Source organism: Enhydra lutris, unplaced genomic scaffold (assembly GCF_002288905.1).
Source record: "Enhydra lutris kenyoni isolate GAN:26980312 unplaced genomic scaffold, ASM228890v2 scaffoldscaffold1, whole genome shotgun sequence".
Classification (NCBI taxonomy): Eukaryota; Metazoa; Chordata; class Mammalia; order Carnivora; family Mustelidae; genus Enhydra; species Enhydra lutris.
The window spans coordinates 34,236,981-34,254,360 of NW_019154085.1; the positions used below are offsets into that span (position 1 = coordinate 34,236,981).

General features: G+C 40.5%; 1 protein-coding gene across 3 annotated transcripts in view; it reads right to left on the reverse strand.

Moving 5' to 3' along the window:
• LOC111145251 (dedicator of cytokinesis protein 10) overlaps positions 1-17,380 on the reverse strand; it is a 294,365-nt gene that overhangs the window by 56,301 nt on the left and 220,684 nt on the right. For all 3 annotated transcript variants that reach the window (XM_022500052.1, XM_022500044.1, XM_022500061.1), the window contains 8 exons: positions 12,863-12,986; positions 12,548-12,669; positions 12,089-12,175; positions 9,118-9,210; positions 8,577-8,695; positions 6,524-6,593; positions 3,038-3,151; positions 209-280 (listed from right to left, as the gene is read on the reverse strand). In XM_022500052.1, the coding sequence (XP_022355760.1) occupies positions 209-280; positions 3,038-3,151; positions 6,524-6,593; positions 8,577-8,695; positions 9,118-9,210; positions 12,089-12,175; positions 12,548-12,669; positions 12,863-12,986 (801 nt within the window). The remainder of the gene's footprint in view (positions 1-208; positions 281-3,037; positions 3,152-6,523; positions 6,594-8,576; positions 8,696-9,117; positions 9,211-12,088; positions 12,176-12,547; positions 12,670-12,862; positions 12,987-17,380) is intronic.

Consider the following 17,380-nt stretch of genomic DNA (forward strand, 5'->3'; position numbering starts at 1 on the left):
TTCCTTTTGTCCTTCCCCCTCATCTTTTTGCACTTCTAATTTTGTCCTGGCTTCTGAAGGACCTGTACTGACACACACAATCATTTCTCTCACTTAAAAAGCAATTTACATAAATTGCTAAGTTTTACGAAGTAAATAAAAATGGAACTAATGAGAGCGTATTCATCAGCACAATTGTTGGATAATATTGTATTACCTATGATCTTACCTGAATTTTATTTGTGTCAATCAAGTGCTGAGCCATTGATTTTAGGATAATTGCAAAGAAGAACCAGGAGTGCTATTAGAAAAAGAAAAGACAGTAAGAAATGTATTATGTTACAGCAAAATAATGATGACTCTGTGCTCTACAACATGTAATATTATAAATATTGATTTTAAAATGTACTTTGGAATGGATGGGCCAGCTGCACACATGACCGTCCAGTCTGCACAAGTGAGTGCTGTCCACAGACCAGTGACTCTCTCCCACTTTAAGGTGCTTCTTCCTCCAGCCTGGACTTAAACTCTGGCATCACGATTTCCCCTCTGAAGGATGGACTTAGGAAAGAGGCCTTTGCAGAACCAGGAATATGCCAGTAAGCCCTTAAGGCGGGAGTCTCCTGGGAATCCTTATAGGTCCAGAAAGGGAGTTAGGGGTTCCCAATGGACATTTCTCTTGGCTTCTCTCCCACCTCTTCCTATGGGGAGGTGTGTAGCTAGAGAAAACCAAAACATGTACCTGCATGAAGGTCCCTCTTTCTCGGGTCTAAGGGTCATTCTTATCCAGATACAGAAAGTATATGTGGTCTATGTACAGTTTAAAGAATGTGCCTCCCTCCCATTTTCTCCACCACAGATAACAATTTTGAATTCTGTTCAAATGAATGCTAATCGTTCCCTTACTTTACTTCATAATTTTGCTACCAATTTCATACATGGAAGCAGTACTTAATTTTGCCTGCCACTGAACTCCATATAAATGGAATCTTCTGTGATTGGCTTTTTCATTCAACAGATTCTGTCCTGAGATTCATTTCTGTTGAGCCACGTAGCTGGGAGTCTAGTATTGTCACTGCATTACATACAGGACCACACTTTACGTATCTGCTCTACCATGGACGGGCATTTGAATTCTATCCAATTTCAGCTGAGACAAACTATGCTGCTAAGAACTCCTGAGTACACAGCCCTAACTCTAGAATTCTGTCTGAGGGGAGAGGCAGAGGAGGTCTGAGTTCTAACAAGGCAGCTCTGGCTTAACGAAGGGGTCACTTGATCTTGGAAATGGAACTCATAATTAACACAAGGCACATTGTTAAAATCCCCTTTCCCCATCTTGTCAGAAATGATATTTTTCACCATATGCCCAATGTCCCCACATTTGCCTCTTAATGCAGCTAATACTTACCATGCCCCACCTCTTAGCACTCTGGCTTGTCTCTACCTTTTATCTTGAGTCCACCAGGATTAATGAAATTAAACCTTTTGCCTCACTTCGTCTCTGATAAGAGAAACCCTGCTCCCCTCCTGTCCTCCAATATCTGTTGGCCTCGCATATTCCTTTTCGTGTGCACCCAGCCCACTGCTTCCTAGCTCCTGACTCCCTCTTGCCATACCTTCTGGAATGCATGGTCCAACATCAACAAAGTCTCCTGAAGGTCCAATTTCTCCCAAATTCCCTTCACCTCATCTTTTAACTGAGGGCTGACTCTCCCCAGAGAAGCCTGCTTCTCTGGCAAGCAACCCCCCTGAGCACTCCAACACCATCCTCACCCCATTAAGGTCTGTTCCCTACACAACCATCAGGTCTGCTCACGTCACACTCCTGCTCAAGACCCTCGAATAGCTCACTTTCACTGAGTGGAAGCCAAAGTCCTTGCAATGGCCCAGGAGGCCTTAACTACCTGCCTACCATTGCCACCTCCCCCTCCCCCTGCTCCAGCCACACTGGTCTCTCTGCTGCCCCTCCGACATTTCAGGCATGCTGCTGCCTTGTGACTTTATACATGTCTCCCCTTTACCTTTACTGTTCTCCAAGCCAGTTCCACATGGCCAACTCCCCCTCTTCCTTTGCGTTTTTTGCTTAAAGCTTGCCTTCTCCAGAGCTCTATCCTGACCATTCTATTTAATCTGCAAACCTCATTCTGTACCCCCAGTGCACCCAGCTCCCCTTACTGGCTCAACATTTTCTTTTCCTATAGCACTTCTCACTTTCTAATACACGATTTAATTAATTTTGTTACTATGTCTGTCCTTTATTGCTTTTATTCTCCAGTAGAATGCAAACTTCCCAAGGGTGGAGGTCTTTATTCTATTCTCTGATGCCTGCCAAATGCTGAGTTTGGTGCCTGTCCCATGGGGGGCACTTGGAACATCTTTGTTGCATGAACAGAATGAATATACTCATAAGACTAATTTAAACACACTGCTTGGCTTAGAATAATTTGAGTTTAGGGAACTCATGTTGATGTTTATTGATCCTGCCTTCACTTTCCAGCTACGTACTAATCAATCATCCATCTGTCAAGTCATGATAGGTAATTAATTTAACTAGGGACTAAGTCCATTCTTCTATAATAATTTAGTCATCTATTTACAAGCTTCTCACCATCTTTATGTGCCTACAAATGCATGTGTTTCAACTTTCTGCAGTCAAACCATGGTTGCTTTGTCTGTTTCCTCTCCGTTAGTATATTCATTAATACCTCACTAATCCTTTTGTTGATACATTTCTTCTTACAGTGCCTAAAAGCCCCACAAACTTTATTTTTGCTACAGTTAGCACTTCGGAGTGTTTCAGATGATTCTTAACAGTTACTCATTCTGTCTGTGGGCCAATGGACTCCACTGGGACCACTGTATATTTTCTGTTCCTTTGACACAGATCTCTTGCTTAATGTTTTTATGTACTACAGTTTCAATACAGTTTATGACGCTTATGCCAGAAACTATAAGAGAAATGATCTATGGAAATCAATGAGTCTTATTATCTTCCAGGGATGAGAGCAAGCGATCTCTTGTGCTAGCTGTTGAAGGATTGTTTCAAATTCTTTACCTTCAAGACATGCTTTACTGTTGTCGAGTCATTTGATTTCAAAAGACCAGTCACATTTTTAGCCAGTTCCTCATGTATTGTTCTCTCCTTGCATGCCGTGGTCTTGAACACGAACTGAAGGAAACCCAGAAAGTGAAAAAAGTTAAAGACTTAAAAAAAAAAAAAAAGAAAGCGTCAAAAATTATGTTACTTGAATAACTTGTATTTCACAATTATCTGCTCATGCCAAATTTTGTCATGAAATCAATGAAGGCCCAATGATAAGAGTAGTACACAACCGTTCCTATTTAGGGCTTTGCACAGAGAGGGCTCAGCTCACCTAAGCTCTCCTTGAAACTCTTTTTGCAGAAATCAAAGGAAAGAGCCAGAGAGCAATTTAGCAGGTTCAAGGAAACATGGAGGGCTTTGACCCACCTACTCAGGACACATTTCCCCTTCTCCTTCCTTCCACTGGTAACAGGTGGCATGGTAGCATTTCTTCATCCTGAAAGGGTAGAGCACCCACTCAAATAGCCAAGTGGGGAAGCAGGTGCCTTCCAGAGGCCAGTAGGTGAGCTCCCCACACGCCCAGTTTCTTTCACCTCATGCTCAGACACAGCTAACAAAGGGTTCATGAACATTGGCCATCAGTAAGATAACAAATGCTGCTCACTTTTTTTTCTCTTGAAAGACTGGTTTTGGGGTGCATTTCTGAATGTATGTAATGGTTTTAATTTTCAGTATTTCTTCCTAGATTTTAAGGGTATCAGTACCCATTTATGCACATATCTTAAATATAAAATGCTTATCCCTGATTATACTGGTTTACTTATGAGTTGGGTTTGCCTCAAGAAAGGTTATTTCTTCATAATATTCACCACCCAGACTTCACTATAATCAAGAGTGAAGGCAGGCAAGAAACTCAAAGCAGGAGCCCATTCACATTAGGATTTATAATCGTATCTTTGAACTTTGCAACTCATAGACACCTAAGTTGCTCTGATGGAGCCTGACTTCTCCAAGCTCATTGCAGAGGAGAAAGACAAAGCTAAGAGATAATGAAACTGGCCCAAATCAAGAGTAATATGACTTTTTTTCCCCCTCATGAAATGTAACTCATCTGAGGGTAATATCATTACCAGCTACCTGGTCCCATGTAGTTATTTAACACCAACAGCATGAAAACTAGCTGTGAGATATTCTTATTTTAAAATTTTGGCTGGAACATGTCAGTGCCATGAATTGCAATAAACCATGGCATTTAATTAGATTGACTTGAGACACACATCTTTGCAAAAGACATGGTGTATGTGTGTATTTTGGATATTGTAAATGGGGTGAGTTAGCAGCATTTAGCACCACTGAACTTGAAATGGTGTTTAGTTTGCTCCTGAATGTATATAAATTCCATTGAATATATCACATCCTTCAAGGACATCAAAGCATGTATTGGTACCAGCCCATCAGTTTTCATTATACACCTAGATATAGGCCTTAATATTCATCTACATGTTAAAAAATACTTTTTTCCACAGGGAATTAAAAAAAAAAATCAGACTCTTTAGTCAAGGTTTAGTCTGTTAACCATGTACTGCAACAGGAGGTCAATCACAGATTCATAGAGCTAGATGTTCATTAGGTCCATCTCTTCTCACTTCACAGAGGAAAAAAAAATGAGGTCCAGAGGTGCTGATTACTCAAATTAACTATTTAGCCTTGACTAGAGTCTAATTTCCCACTTGCTAGTTTAGTGTTCTTTCTGGAGTAAAATTCCGGTTGATAATATTTATTAGGGTGTGTCCACTTTAGATATGTGAAAATATTTTTATGAAATACCTTTAGGAATTGTTATAAGCTTCAAATCCCACTTAGGTATACATTTCTGGATTTCACCCACTTCAAAGCAAACCAAATAAGCAATCTCTTATATTGCAAAATCAAATTGTCACATCAAGAGATTTCAAACATCCTGGTTAAAAATGAAGACCATACCAGGATGCATTCCAATACACCTTTTCAAGAGCATCACAGAATGAGCCTGAGAGCTGATTTAAGGTTCTCATAAGGAAATTTCTTTGGCTGTCACAAAAACAGTCATAGCATCGGTGGGTTCTTAACGTAATCTTCAATGATTCCATTGGAACGAGGTAAATACTTGTGTTGAAATGAAGATGGCTTTGTGTAATATGGACTGGGGAATTGTTTTCTTCTTAGATCCTTTGGTGATTGAAATGGAAAACGTGAGTTAAGCATTGAGAGAAAGTTCCATTGATGATTCTGTTGAATGTAAATTCATCAGTACTAGATTAAAGTATGCTACCATTCTGTCTTAAACAGAGAGAAAAATAAACAAGCATTTGTAGGTCAACTGTCTTTCAGCAACTGAAATGTACATTGTGTTGGATAAAAGTATACTATAGGGAAACTATTGTGAAGTTAACTATTTTTGGCATATGGGCTATTTTAAGGAAGGGCACATGCTCATACTTGAGTATTTGGGAAGATACTTAACATTTCAGGCAAATAGAAATTATACAGATATAAAACCATAATGTAAAAGGCCTTCAGAGGGATTCACTCCAGAATGAAATTTCATGGGAAGTTTTGTTTTGTTTTGTTTTTCACTCATTTCTAGCACAGAAACCCCCACATACTTCTCTAGTCACCTTTCTAGATGTCTAAATCATAGGAATATATGTTTATTGGTATAGATTAATGGAATAAATTCTTTAAGTTAAAAAAGTTCTGTGTCTCAAAAAGGTTTACTCTGTACAGAAAAAAAATAGAAATTGAGCTCCTCTATGCATCATAAAGTAATACAAGACTCTCTCATTTATCTCTGGATGGATTCTTTCTTTTCATTCAAGAAGATGACATTTAGGCAGGAACTCTAGTGTGCAAACATCATCACAAGTTCACTGGCATTAGTTCATAGGCCAACTGGAAATGAGAATATGAACATGTCTAAGTGAACACTTGACAAAGGACACTGGAAGCAGTGCACAGGGATGGAATGGGCTAGTGGATCATGCCCGAGGATAAAGGACTTAACATACCAGAAGCAGGTACAAATATACAGTAACTGGGAAAATGAAATAATGCCTGAGAAAACAATAAAAAGAGCTAAGAAAACATTACCGAAGAAACACAGAGCATTCAACAAACCAACAGGGAAAATATTCCGTAACTTTACATAAGAATTGTATTTATTTGTAATGTGAACTTCAAAAGGGCAATACTTCTTTCATTTTCTCTTCTCTTTCTCTGCTCTTTCCTCCCATATAAATATTCATTTGCACAGGTACATGTTATTATACATTTAAATAATATGTCTTGAACATCAATGCAAAGAGATGGAATTCTAAGTAGCTAAGAGGAATGCTTGATATTATCGTGGTGAGCCCCATCCAGTTAACGGGAGAAAGGTCCCACTTACTGCAGACAGGAAATGAGACAAATCACACAGCACAAGGGGATACACCCAGGGTCCAAGTGGCAACTTTGTACCTTAATGTACGACTGGACGGAGTGCTCCAGCTGCTCCTCATGGCATTTGGCCACAATGTCGGTCAGAACCCTGGAAAAACAAAACTGTTTAGTGGTCTTTCTGGGAAAGGTGGGAAAATACAACTTGGTTGGGCACTGGAGTGCTTCATAAACTGGGTATTTAAGAGGTACCGAATGAATGCAGGAACCAATTTCAGACTCCCCCTTCAGATGCCCCAATATCTATATTACCCGTTAACCCTCTCCAGCCTTGAAATCTCTAAACATTAAGATACGAGGAGTATCTATGCCAGCGATATCACACTGGAAACTCTTATGGCTGGCATGTTGGTTGACACTGTCTTCTTGAAAAAGGATCATCTTTGGTATCTCATTAAAACTTAAAACTTTTAACCTCTAATTATCATAGTCCTTTTAAAGAGGGCTTCCCTTCCAAAAAGGCGGCAATACATATACTTTTGTAAAAAGCCATTAGGTTGAGATTCAGGGTTTTGTTTTTTATTTCCCATCTTAGCTGGTGAAGTGTTTCTAGCAGCAGTGGTGGTACTATTTTCATGTTAATACATCCAGCTACTCCATGGTTGTAGCATTTTGGAAGGTCTGGGAATTTCAGCACATCTCTGTTAAAATATTTAGGAGTCTTATTCACGAAGACCTGTGTATTCACGCTGAAAAGAGCCTCATTTGAAGGCACAGTTGGGGACTTTTAATCTGGGTCTAGAACTGGCTGTGGTGGGATTGTTAGATATACTTTAATTTTCCAGAGCTTCAGAGTGCTACTTTAAAAACAAGACTAAAGACCCTCATTCTGAAAGAGGTTAACAATATGCTTACAGGTTTGTGAAAGTTCTGGACACATTTCAACGTCGAGAGCAATTTTTTTTCCAGAGTTCTGTGACTGCTTTTTTTTTTTTTTTTTTTAAATGAACATTAGACATATATGATGCTTTTAACTAATTTAAAATAGTATCTCTATAGAGAGGAAATTAGGTTCATCAAAGTTACTAGACAGATTAGTAATGTTGGAAGAATGTAGTAGAGACAAATTTTAAAGATAACAATTAAAAATTTTAAAAAATCTAGTGTGAATGTGAAATGGTACAACCACTCTGGGAAACAATTCAGTATTTTCTTAAAAAAATGCAGATGCAACTATCATGACCCAGCAATGGCACTAGGCATTTACTTCAAAGAAATAAAAATTTGTGTTCACCTAAAATCTACCCCAAACTGAAAAAAAAAACCTAGATGTCCTTCCTATCTATGTGTCTGTCTGTCTGTCTATCTATCTATCTATCTATCATCTATGTCTGTCTGCCTATGTATCTATCTAAAATTTGAACAGATTAGTAGTTACCAGGGCTAAGGGGTGTGGGCTGGGGACATGAGGGAAATAATTTTGTATAAAGGGCAACATGAGAGATCCCTGTGGTGATGGAAATGTTCCATGTTCTGTTTCTATCAATGTCAATATCTTGGTAGTGCTACCAAGTTTTGCAAGATGGTACCATCAGTAAACTGGGTAAAGGGAACAGGGTATCTCTCTGCATCATTTCTCATGACTGCATGCAAATCAATAATGATCTCAAAATAGAAAGCTTAATTAAAAAACAAAGGAGAGGGACGCCTGGGTGGCTCAGTTGGTTAAGCAGCTGCCTTTGGCTCAGGTCATGATCCCAGCGTCCTGGGATCGAGTCCCACATCGGGCTCCTTGCTCATCAGGGAGCCTGCTTCTCCCTCTGCCTCTGCCTGCCATTCTGTCTGCCTGTGCTTGCTCTCTCTCCCTCTCTCTCTCTGACAAATAAATAAATAAAATCTTAAAAAAAAAAAACAAAAAAAACAAAAGAGAAAGTTAAAAAAGACGTCTAAAGCTTTATCCAAATGATAACAGATTTGAAGTCAAGAACTCAAGAGTGAAAAAATACTTAAAATCTGAGACATATGTTCAAGTGAAATGCAAGCATACACAAGTGGGGGGCCATTTCCTTATCATCACAGTTTTGGGCACTCACAGACAGTAAGATCTCATCTCCTAAGACCGTGGGAGAGATACCTGGTCACAGTTGTACTTATTTCATCTTCTTCATTCTGTACCAGCACCTTGAAGAGCTGATTCAAGATTATAGGCAGAAAACTCATGATTGCGTGAATCTTTTCCACATTCAGTAAGTTCTGTAGTAAGTTAGTGGGAGAGAAAGGGCACTGATTAAATTTAAAGCACATTCTGCTGATGTGCTTCAGAACTCAAATACGAATCCTCTAGCTCACCTCTATCTGGCTTTATTCTTCACTGCACTTAACATGCCATGTGGCATTGGGACATAGTTGCGAGGACCTGATATGCAATTATCTAATTTAAAATCAATTGATTCTGATTTTCAATCATTTTTATTTTGGGAAAAAACCCTGATGTTTACTTGTTTTGTAAACAACAGGCAGAAACAGTTTAGGAGTTGAGAAATAACCATGCACTCTCTGAATTGATAAGGCATTTAAAAAATCATCTCTTAGTTTGCTACTCATTGGAAACTGTCAAGGTCTCTTTTGCCTGTTTCTGCCCTGGAAACACGGAAACTATTTGCATCTCATGTTACCTTACAAGAGCGGATGAAATTCGAGGTAGGTGACTGAGACATATCTTTCTCTCTTTTTTGGCACTGTCGGAAAAATGCGTTCACACGGGGATCCTGAAACAGCAAATAAAATGTTTATCTGATGACACATAAGCTGTATAGCAGTTGTGCTGATGGAGGGCAAGTATTTCTGGAGGACAGATGCCTTGATAAGCAGGTGCTTTACCAAAGAGTCGAGTGTGTGCTTTTTTTCTTAGTCACATGACAGTGGCTTGGGAAGCACTTCTCTTGGCTCTCTCACCCCCTTTTTCTAATTGCCTTTTTTCATCTTCCTGTTTTTTTTTTCCCACAGACTTTGATGTATTTTTCTTATATATTTCTTAACACACATGAGAAGATGTACTCTTAATTTGCACAGGGATATTTTCAGACTTAGAATGCCTGAGCTAGTAAAAAATTAGGACGTTCACTCTAACCTGATGAGATAAAACTGATTTGTACCCTTTATTATGGGCTGAATTGTGTTCTCTCATAATCCACATGTTCAAATCCTAACTCCAAGGACCTCAGAATGTAACCATATTTAGAGATAAGGTCTTTAAAGACATAGTTATATTAAAATGAGGCAGTTAGTGTGGACCTAGTCCAAAATGACTGATGTTTCCATAAAAGAGGAAATTTAGGGGCACCTGGGTGGCTCCACTGGTTAAGTGTTTGACCCCTGATTTCAGCTAAGATCTTGATCTCAGAGTCATGAGTTCAAGACCAACCTACTTAAAAAAAATTAAGGAGGAAATTTGGACACAGGAATAGACAGCAGACATGTACTGGCATAGAGAAAGACCATGAAAGGACCCAGCAAGAAGATGGCCACTTACACACCAAGAAGAGAGGCCTCAGAAGAAACCAACCCCACCAACACCTTGATATTGGTCTTCTGGACTCCAGAATGATGAGAACATAAATTTCTGTTGTGTAAGCTGTCCAGGTTGTGGTATTTATTACAACAGCCTGAGTAAACAAAATTTTCCCTTTAATGCTATTTTCTGTAGAGGGTGGCACCTTAGAAATTCTCTAAGTTCTGAGCTAAGGGTCAGAATTATATAGTCGGAAAGTGAGACAAAGAGTTTTAGTGAAGATACACACTCTGGATATTTCTCTGGAATGTACTGATTCTGGAAGGATATTTGTGATTTGGGTTTCTCTCAGTTATGGGGTGTGTGTTTGTGTTATATTTTCAGTTTCATTTCACTTATTCATCTATGTGACAATTATTCTTTGAAAGCTGACTATGTGCCAGGCCCTTGGCAGGCATGGAGGACAGCGTGGAGGGCCAGGAAAACCCAGTTCCTTCCTCTGTGGTCCTTCCATGATGCCAAGGAGACAGGTACCATGCCGCCATGTCAGCACACACCTACTTGATCATAGTTAGGTAAGTGCTTCCCAGGAAAGCAAGGGGCCATGTGGGTATACAACAAGATGACACAGCATGTCTGAGGGGTCAGCAAATAGGAGAGGCTTCTTTGAGAAAGTGACATTTGAGCCAACATCTGAAGGACCGGTGGGAGCTGACCAGGACAATGCAAGGAGGGGAGGAAGAGAGAGAGATTGCCTTCCTGGCAAAGAGGGCTGAGTTTTGAAAGGGGAAGCTAAGCAGATGGAGGGCATGGTGCTAGAGACGGCCTGGGCGTTTGGTCACTGAGGTGAATCCTGGGCTTGATGAAGGACGAATGTGTCCCACCAGGGCAAAGAGCATGTGGGCGGTGGCAGCGGAGGCAGAGAAAGATGAGTGGTGATGAGTCAGAGAGACACCTGGTCTGTTGGGAAGAAAGCAGCTGGACGTGTGAGCAAGAAGGACTGATATTCTGAGGTATATAAAGGCAGAATTGGGTGGGGAAGGGCCATTCTGTGGGACTTGAGGAGTTTGGGTAGAGGACTGGGGAAGAGGGCTAAATCTGGCTTGAGGCCCCAGAGATTATGGAGAGAAATTCTGAACCAATATGTGTGTAATACCTGGAAGATGTCTTTTCTCTCAGCAAGTGAGTATTAGCAACACACTGAATTTAAGAGAGGAGAAATACAGTATGTGTACTTAATGATTCTCTTTGTACTTTATAATTTGTATCATGAAAGTCCTCACACTGATGTAAAATCAGCTGTCTTGCAGAGGAAGATGTGCATCTGTGGTAATTTAGCAACAGCAATAGCAACATCTGTAGAGCATTTTTCAGTTCCTGAGATATTTTCCCATGCGATTTCTCATTTTGATCCTTCCCACAACGTCAGGCAGATAGTACTGTCACCGTTTTCCTGCTGATAAAATAAGGACGGCAGGGGTGAGGGAAATTGTGCAGGATCACTGCGGAAGAATGTGGCTGAGGAGGCTCTCCACGGCAGTTCTGCTGACCTCGTGGCCTGTCCATCAGGAGCACCAGGTAGGCCCTGGAATCAGACTTAAGTTTTTGTCTTGTTTTGTTTTTATATTTTATTTGTTTATTTGATAGAGAGAGAGAGAGAGAGAGAGAGAGAGAGCACACAAGCAGGGAGAGCGGCAGAGGCAGAGGGAGAAAGGAAACCTATGTGGGACTCGATCCCAGGACCCTGGGATCATGACCTGACCCCAAGGTAGACGCTTAACACACTGAGCAACCCAGGCATCCCTTAGGTTTAGTTTTGAGGTAAAGATCAAAAATCTTTCATTTCGACCTTTCCCATTTTTAATACTTGGGTGTTGTCAGTGAAGCAAGCTGTATTTCCACGAGGGTATCATCCTGAGACAGATGCGTCTGGTGTTCTAGGGCTGAAAGGTCGGGGCATTCTAGCTCTCCTCGGAGAAGCATAAAGTTATCTCAGACATTCTTCCTTTGCAATTCTCAATCACCTGCCCCTCTGACAACTTGGGAAATGGTGAGTCCCCTCGTCTAAATATAAGAGCCCCCTGACGATTCTTCGTGTTAGAGCAGATGCTGAGATTTCAGGACAACACACTGACCTGAGTGTTCACTGTGGATACCACAAATGTCGATACTTTGAAGAGTGGTTTGCCACCGTCAACCCACTTAATGTCACCCCCGCCGTGCTGTAAAAAAGAGAATGTTACTGTCACTGTGGCAACTGAAGAAAAGAAAATAAACAGGTTATTTAGCTTATGTTAATTTGCCATCCAGATCCACTCACCTTACATGACTCTAGAGAGGCAAAACAGAAGATGCAAATACATTTGCAATATTGGTAAGGGAGGCCAATGTGTTATCAGGGGGCCATTCTAATGGAACATTTCCACTGGCCATAAATGAAACAAGACCTTTGAAATATTGTAGGTACTCAACTCATAATGATAGTGGCTACTTATACTACAGTCTTTGGGTTCATTTAAATAGCAGACAGAAGGTAACCTCATGCCATTTAGCTCATGTATTTTTTTTCTCTTAAATTATATATCATTCAATACCTTTCCACTTGCAGAATCTTGAAAGCTTAAATAATTAGGAGGCAGGCTTGTTGCTATTGGGATATTGTATTCTTGAGAAGCTATCTGATCATGTTTCATCAGGGGAAGCCAAGCATATCCAACTGTGCAAAGGAAGAACAAAGAGAAAACTTCTGAGAACAAACCTCCATGGTGAGGGGTAAAAGCAACGTTATTTGTCACTTATGAATAGAAAACCTCATTAAAAAATTTAATAAATGGGAGCTTTACAATACTCTCCAGTTCAAGTCACACAGATGACATGAAACGTTGTCTCAGATCGCATCCTGTCAGTACCTGAAGTTTCCAGCGTCTCCTTTTTCTTGGCATTAGCCTTGGCATTTATGTCACAAGTGACATGATAAAAAGAAAACAAAATATGGTGTTTCTCATGGAGCTGGGTCGGGAGCTCAATTTTCACCTGCAAGGAGAGAGATAATAGCCAGACTAGGATGAAACTCTTTTGCCCTGGGTCAGGGTAAGACAAACCATAGACGCCTTGGTCTTCTAAAAATTCTTTCCCTGAAACTGAGTACCACATTTCTTAGTGTTAGAAGGACCAATTTCACTCTCAGTGAATATCCGTCCTGCTAGCAGTCATGTGTTAAGGGGCTGATATTTTTATTTCTTTATTGTGTTGGGTGATGATAATTTAGAATGACTGGTATCTCTCATTTGATAATGCATGTTAGTAGAGGATGGATTAAACACACACACACACACACACACACACACACACACACACACACACACACCTACCTGCAGGGTGTCAAAAAGGCATAGATTGAAGATCCTATCATCAAGGAACATACATTGAGTGAACTGAATCATCGCCTGGTCCATTGTGCACAAGGAACAGTGCACGAGCATTGCTTGGGAGCTCATTAGAAATGCATAGTCTAGGACACTGCCCCAGACATGTGGACACAGAATCTGCATTTTCATAAGATCCCAGGTGACTTATAGGCTCAGTGTTCAGAAACATGGCAGCAGGGGATGATGTAACTGAAGCGTGGATATCTCTTTTTAAAAAGAACAAAAATAGATGAAACGTGTTATTGTGTTAACCAAGCAATGAGCTATTTTGTGATGACATCATGCTGTAGCTACATGAAGAATGCTTCCGAATAAATATAAAACATAAAGTTGACACATGGTAAAAATAGATGTAATGAGGAGCCTACTCCATGTTCTTAAAAAGAAATGTTTTGACACCCTCTATATTGTATAGTGCTTTTCAGTTTCCAAACCTCTGAAACATATGTTGTGAAGGTATGATACATTGTGTGTCATGTTGTGTCAGGTGTGAGGATGATACAAAGGTAAGAATTGAGTTGAGAGAGGGTATAGGGCTTTAACTCACTAGGAGTTTTGCAGTCTAATCAGTAATAGAATCTTCCAGGATGAGAAACTATGTTTTTTGATAACTACTTCATGCAGGAATATCAGGATCCCATGGATGTAAGCTGCTTTCAATTCCATGTGAGCAGCTAGGTAGTTTCCAGAATGGTCAAGAAATAAGGTGTTAGAAAACCAAGGAGATTATCTGCCAGCTTCTTTATTAGACCCCTTCTACATCTATCTATCCAGCACATATTTTCACATCGTTCAGGAAAGGATTTGTTACACTGATATTTAAAATGTTATGCCTGGAATCGCAGCAACATCATCTGGAAACTTGTTCAACAAGTATCATGCCAATTTTCAGGCCCCTTTCCAGACATCTGGAATCCAAAAATCTGGGGTGGGTTACAGTAATCTGTGTTGTAACAAGCCTTCCAGGTGATTCTGGTGAATGGTAAAATGTGAGAGCTTCTCAATTAGAATGGTTTACAAGTTTACACATTCTTTATATCCCAGTATGCTAAGCTGGTAACAAAGGTTGATGCATACTTAAGAATATACAATAATCAGCCATGTACCAGGTAGAAATTTCCTTTTTCTTAGCTAACATAAAGAGCATATGGGAATGCAATAAATTCTCAAGAATTCCAGTTAACTATGAATGCATCCTTCACTTAAATACTGCAAATATTTACAATGTAAAAGCACCATGAAATAATTCCTATCAATTTTTGCAATTAATGTAACCTTAGTTTTCAGTATGCACTGCAGAGTTCACTGGGCTTTCATTACATACATGTTCTCCAATGGAAAAGTCCATGGCTTTTATAAGAATTCTGGGAAACAGGAGGGGAGGAATCAAGATGGCGGAGAAGTAGCAGGCTGAGACTACTTCAGGTAGTGGGAGATCAGCTAGATAGCTTATCTAAAGATTGCAAACACCTACAAATCCAACGGGAGATCGAAGAGAAGAAGAACAGCAACTCTAGAAACAGAAAATCAACCACTTTCTGAAAGGTAGGACTGGCGGAGAAGTGAATCCAAAGCGACGGGAAGACAGACTGCGGGGGGAGGGGCCGGCTCCCGGCAAGCAGCGGAGCAACGGAGCACAAAATCGGGACTTTTAAAAGTCTGTTCCGCTGAGGGACATCGCTCCAAAGGCTTAACTGGGGTGAAGCCCACGCAGGGTCAGCGTGGCCTCAGGTCCCGCAGGGTCACAGAAGGATCAGGGGTGTCTGAGTGTCGCAGAGCTTACAGGTATTAGAACAGGGAAGCCGGCTACAGAGATAGAGCCGAGGAGTAAGCTCTAAGCTTGGGGTTACCTTGAACCGGTCACAGGCTCGGTCAGCTCGGAGTGCGGCCGGAGGCAGGGTGACGGGAGTAAATTGGCGCTGTTCTCTGAGGGCACACTGAGGAGTGGGGCCCCGGGCTCTCGGCTCCTCCGGGCTGGAGACCGGGAGGCCGCCATCTTCATTCCCGCCCTCCGGAACTCTACGGAAAGCGCTCAGGGAACAAAAGCTCCCGAAAGCAAACCCGAGCGGATTACTCAGCCCGGCCCCTGGTAAGGGCGGTGCAACTCCGCCCGGGGCAAAGACACTTGAGAATCACTACAACAGGCCCCTCCCCCAGAAGATCAACAAGAAGCCCAGCCAGGACCAAGTTCACCTACAAAGGAGTACAGTTTCAATACCAAGGAGAGCAGCGTAATTCCAAAGGAGGAGAAAGCAAAGCACGGAACTCATGGCTTTCTCCCCATGATTCTTTAGCCTTGCAGTTAATTTAATTTTTTTTCTTTTTCAATTTATTTTTCTTCTTCTGCTAAATTTTTTTAACTTTTACCCTTTTCTTTTTTAACGTTTTTTAACTAGTTTATCTAATATATATATATTTTTTCCTTTTTATACTTTTTTCTTTATTGGTTTTCTTTTTTTGTTTCTTTCTTTTTTTTTTTTTTTCTTCTTCTTTCTGAACCTCTTTTTATCCCCTTTCTCCCCCCTCACGATTTGGGATCTCTTCTGATTTGGCTAAAGCATATTTTCCTGGGGTTGTTGCCACCCTTTTAGTATTTCACTTGCTCCTTCATCTACTCTTATCTCGACAAAATGGCAAGGTGGAAAAATTCACCACAAAAAAAAGAACAAGAGGCAGTACCAAAGGCTAGGGACCTAATCAATACAGACATTGGTAATATGTCAGATCTAGAGTTCAGAATGACGATTCTCAAGGTTCTAGCCGGGCTCAAAAAAGGCATGGAAGATATTGGAGAAACCCTCTTGGGAGAGATAAAAGCCCTTTCTGGAGAAATAAAAGAACTAAAATCTAACCAGTTGAAATAAAAAAAGCTATTAATGAGGTGCAATCAAAAATGGAGGCTCTCACTGCTAGGATAAATGAGGCAGAAGAAAGAATTAGCGATATAGAAGACCAAATGACAGAGAATAAAGAAGCTGAGCAAAAGAGGGACAAACAGCTACTGGACCATGAGGGGAGAATTCGAGAGATAAGTGACACCATAAGACGAAACAACATTAGAATAATTGGGATTCCAGAAGAAGAGGAAACAGAGAGGGGAGCAGAAGGTATATTGGAGAGAATTATTGGAGAGAATTTCCCCAATATGGCAAAGGGAACAAGCATCAAAATCCAGGAGGTTCAGAGAACCCCCCTCAAAATCAATAAGAATAGGTCCACACCCCGTCACCTAATAGTCAAATTTACAAGTCTTAGTGACAAAGAGAAGATCCTGAAAGCAGCCCGGGAAAAGAAGTCTGTAACGTACAATGGTAAAAATATTAGATTGGCAGCAGACTTATCCACAGAGACCTGGCAGGCCAGAAAGAGCTGGCATGATATATTCAGAGCACTAAATGAGAAAAACATGCAGCCAAGAATACTATATCCAGCTAGGCTATCATTGAAAATAGAAGGAGAGATTAAAAGCTTCCAGGACAAACAAAAACTGAAAGAATTTGCAAATACCAAACCAGCTCTACAGGAAATATTGAAAGGGGTCCTCTAAGCAAAGAGAGACCCTAAAAGTAGTAGATCAGAAAGGAACAGAGACAATATACAATAACAGTCACCTTACAGGCAATACAATGGCACTAAATTCATATCTCTCAATACTTACCCTGAATGTTAATGGGCTAAATGCCCCAATCAAAAGACACAGGGTATCAGAATGGATAAAAAAACAAAACCCATCTATATGTTGCCTACAAGAAACTCATCTTAAACCTGAAGACACCTCCAGATTTAAAGTGAGGGGGTGGAAAAGAATTTACCATGCTAATGGACATCAGAAAAAAGCAGGAGTGGCAATCCTTATACCAGATCAATTAGATTTTAAGCCAAAGACTATAATAAGAGATGAGGAAGGACACTATATCATACTCAAAGGAACTGTCCAACAAGAAGATCTAACAATTTTAAATATCTATGCCCCTAACGTGGGAGCAGCCAACTATATAA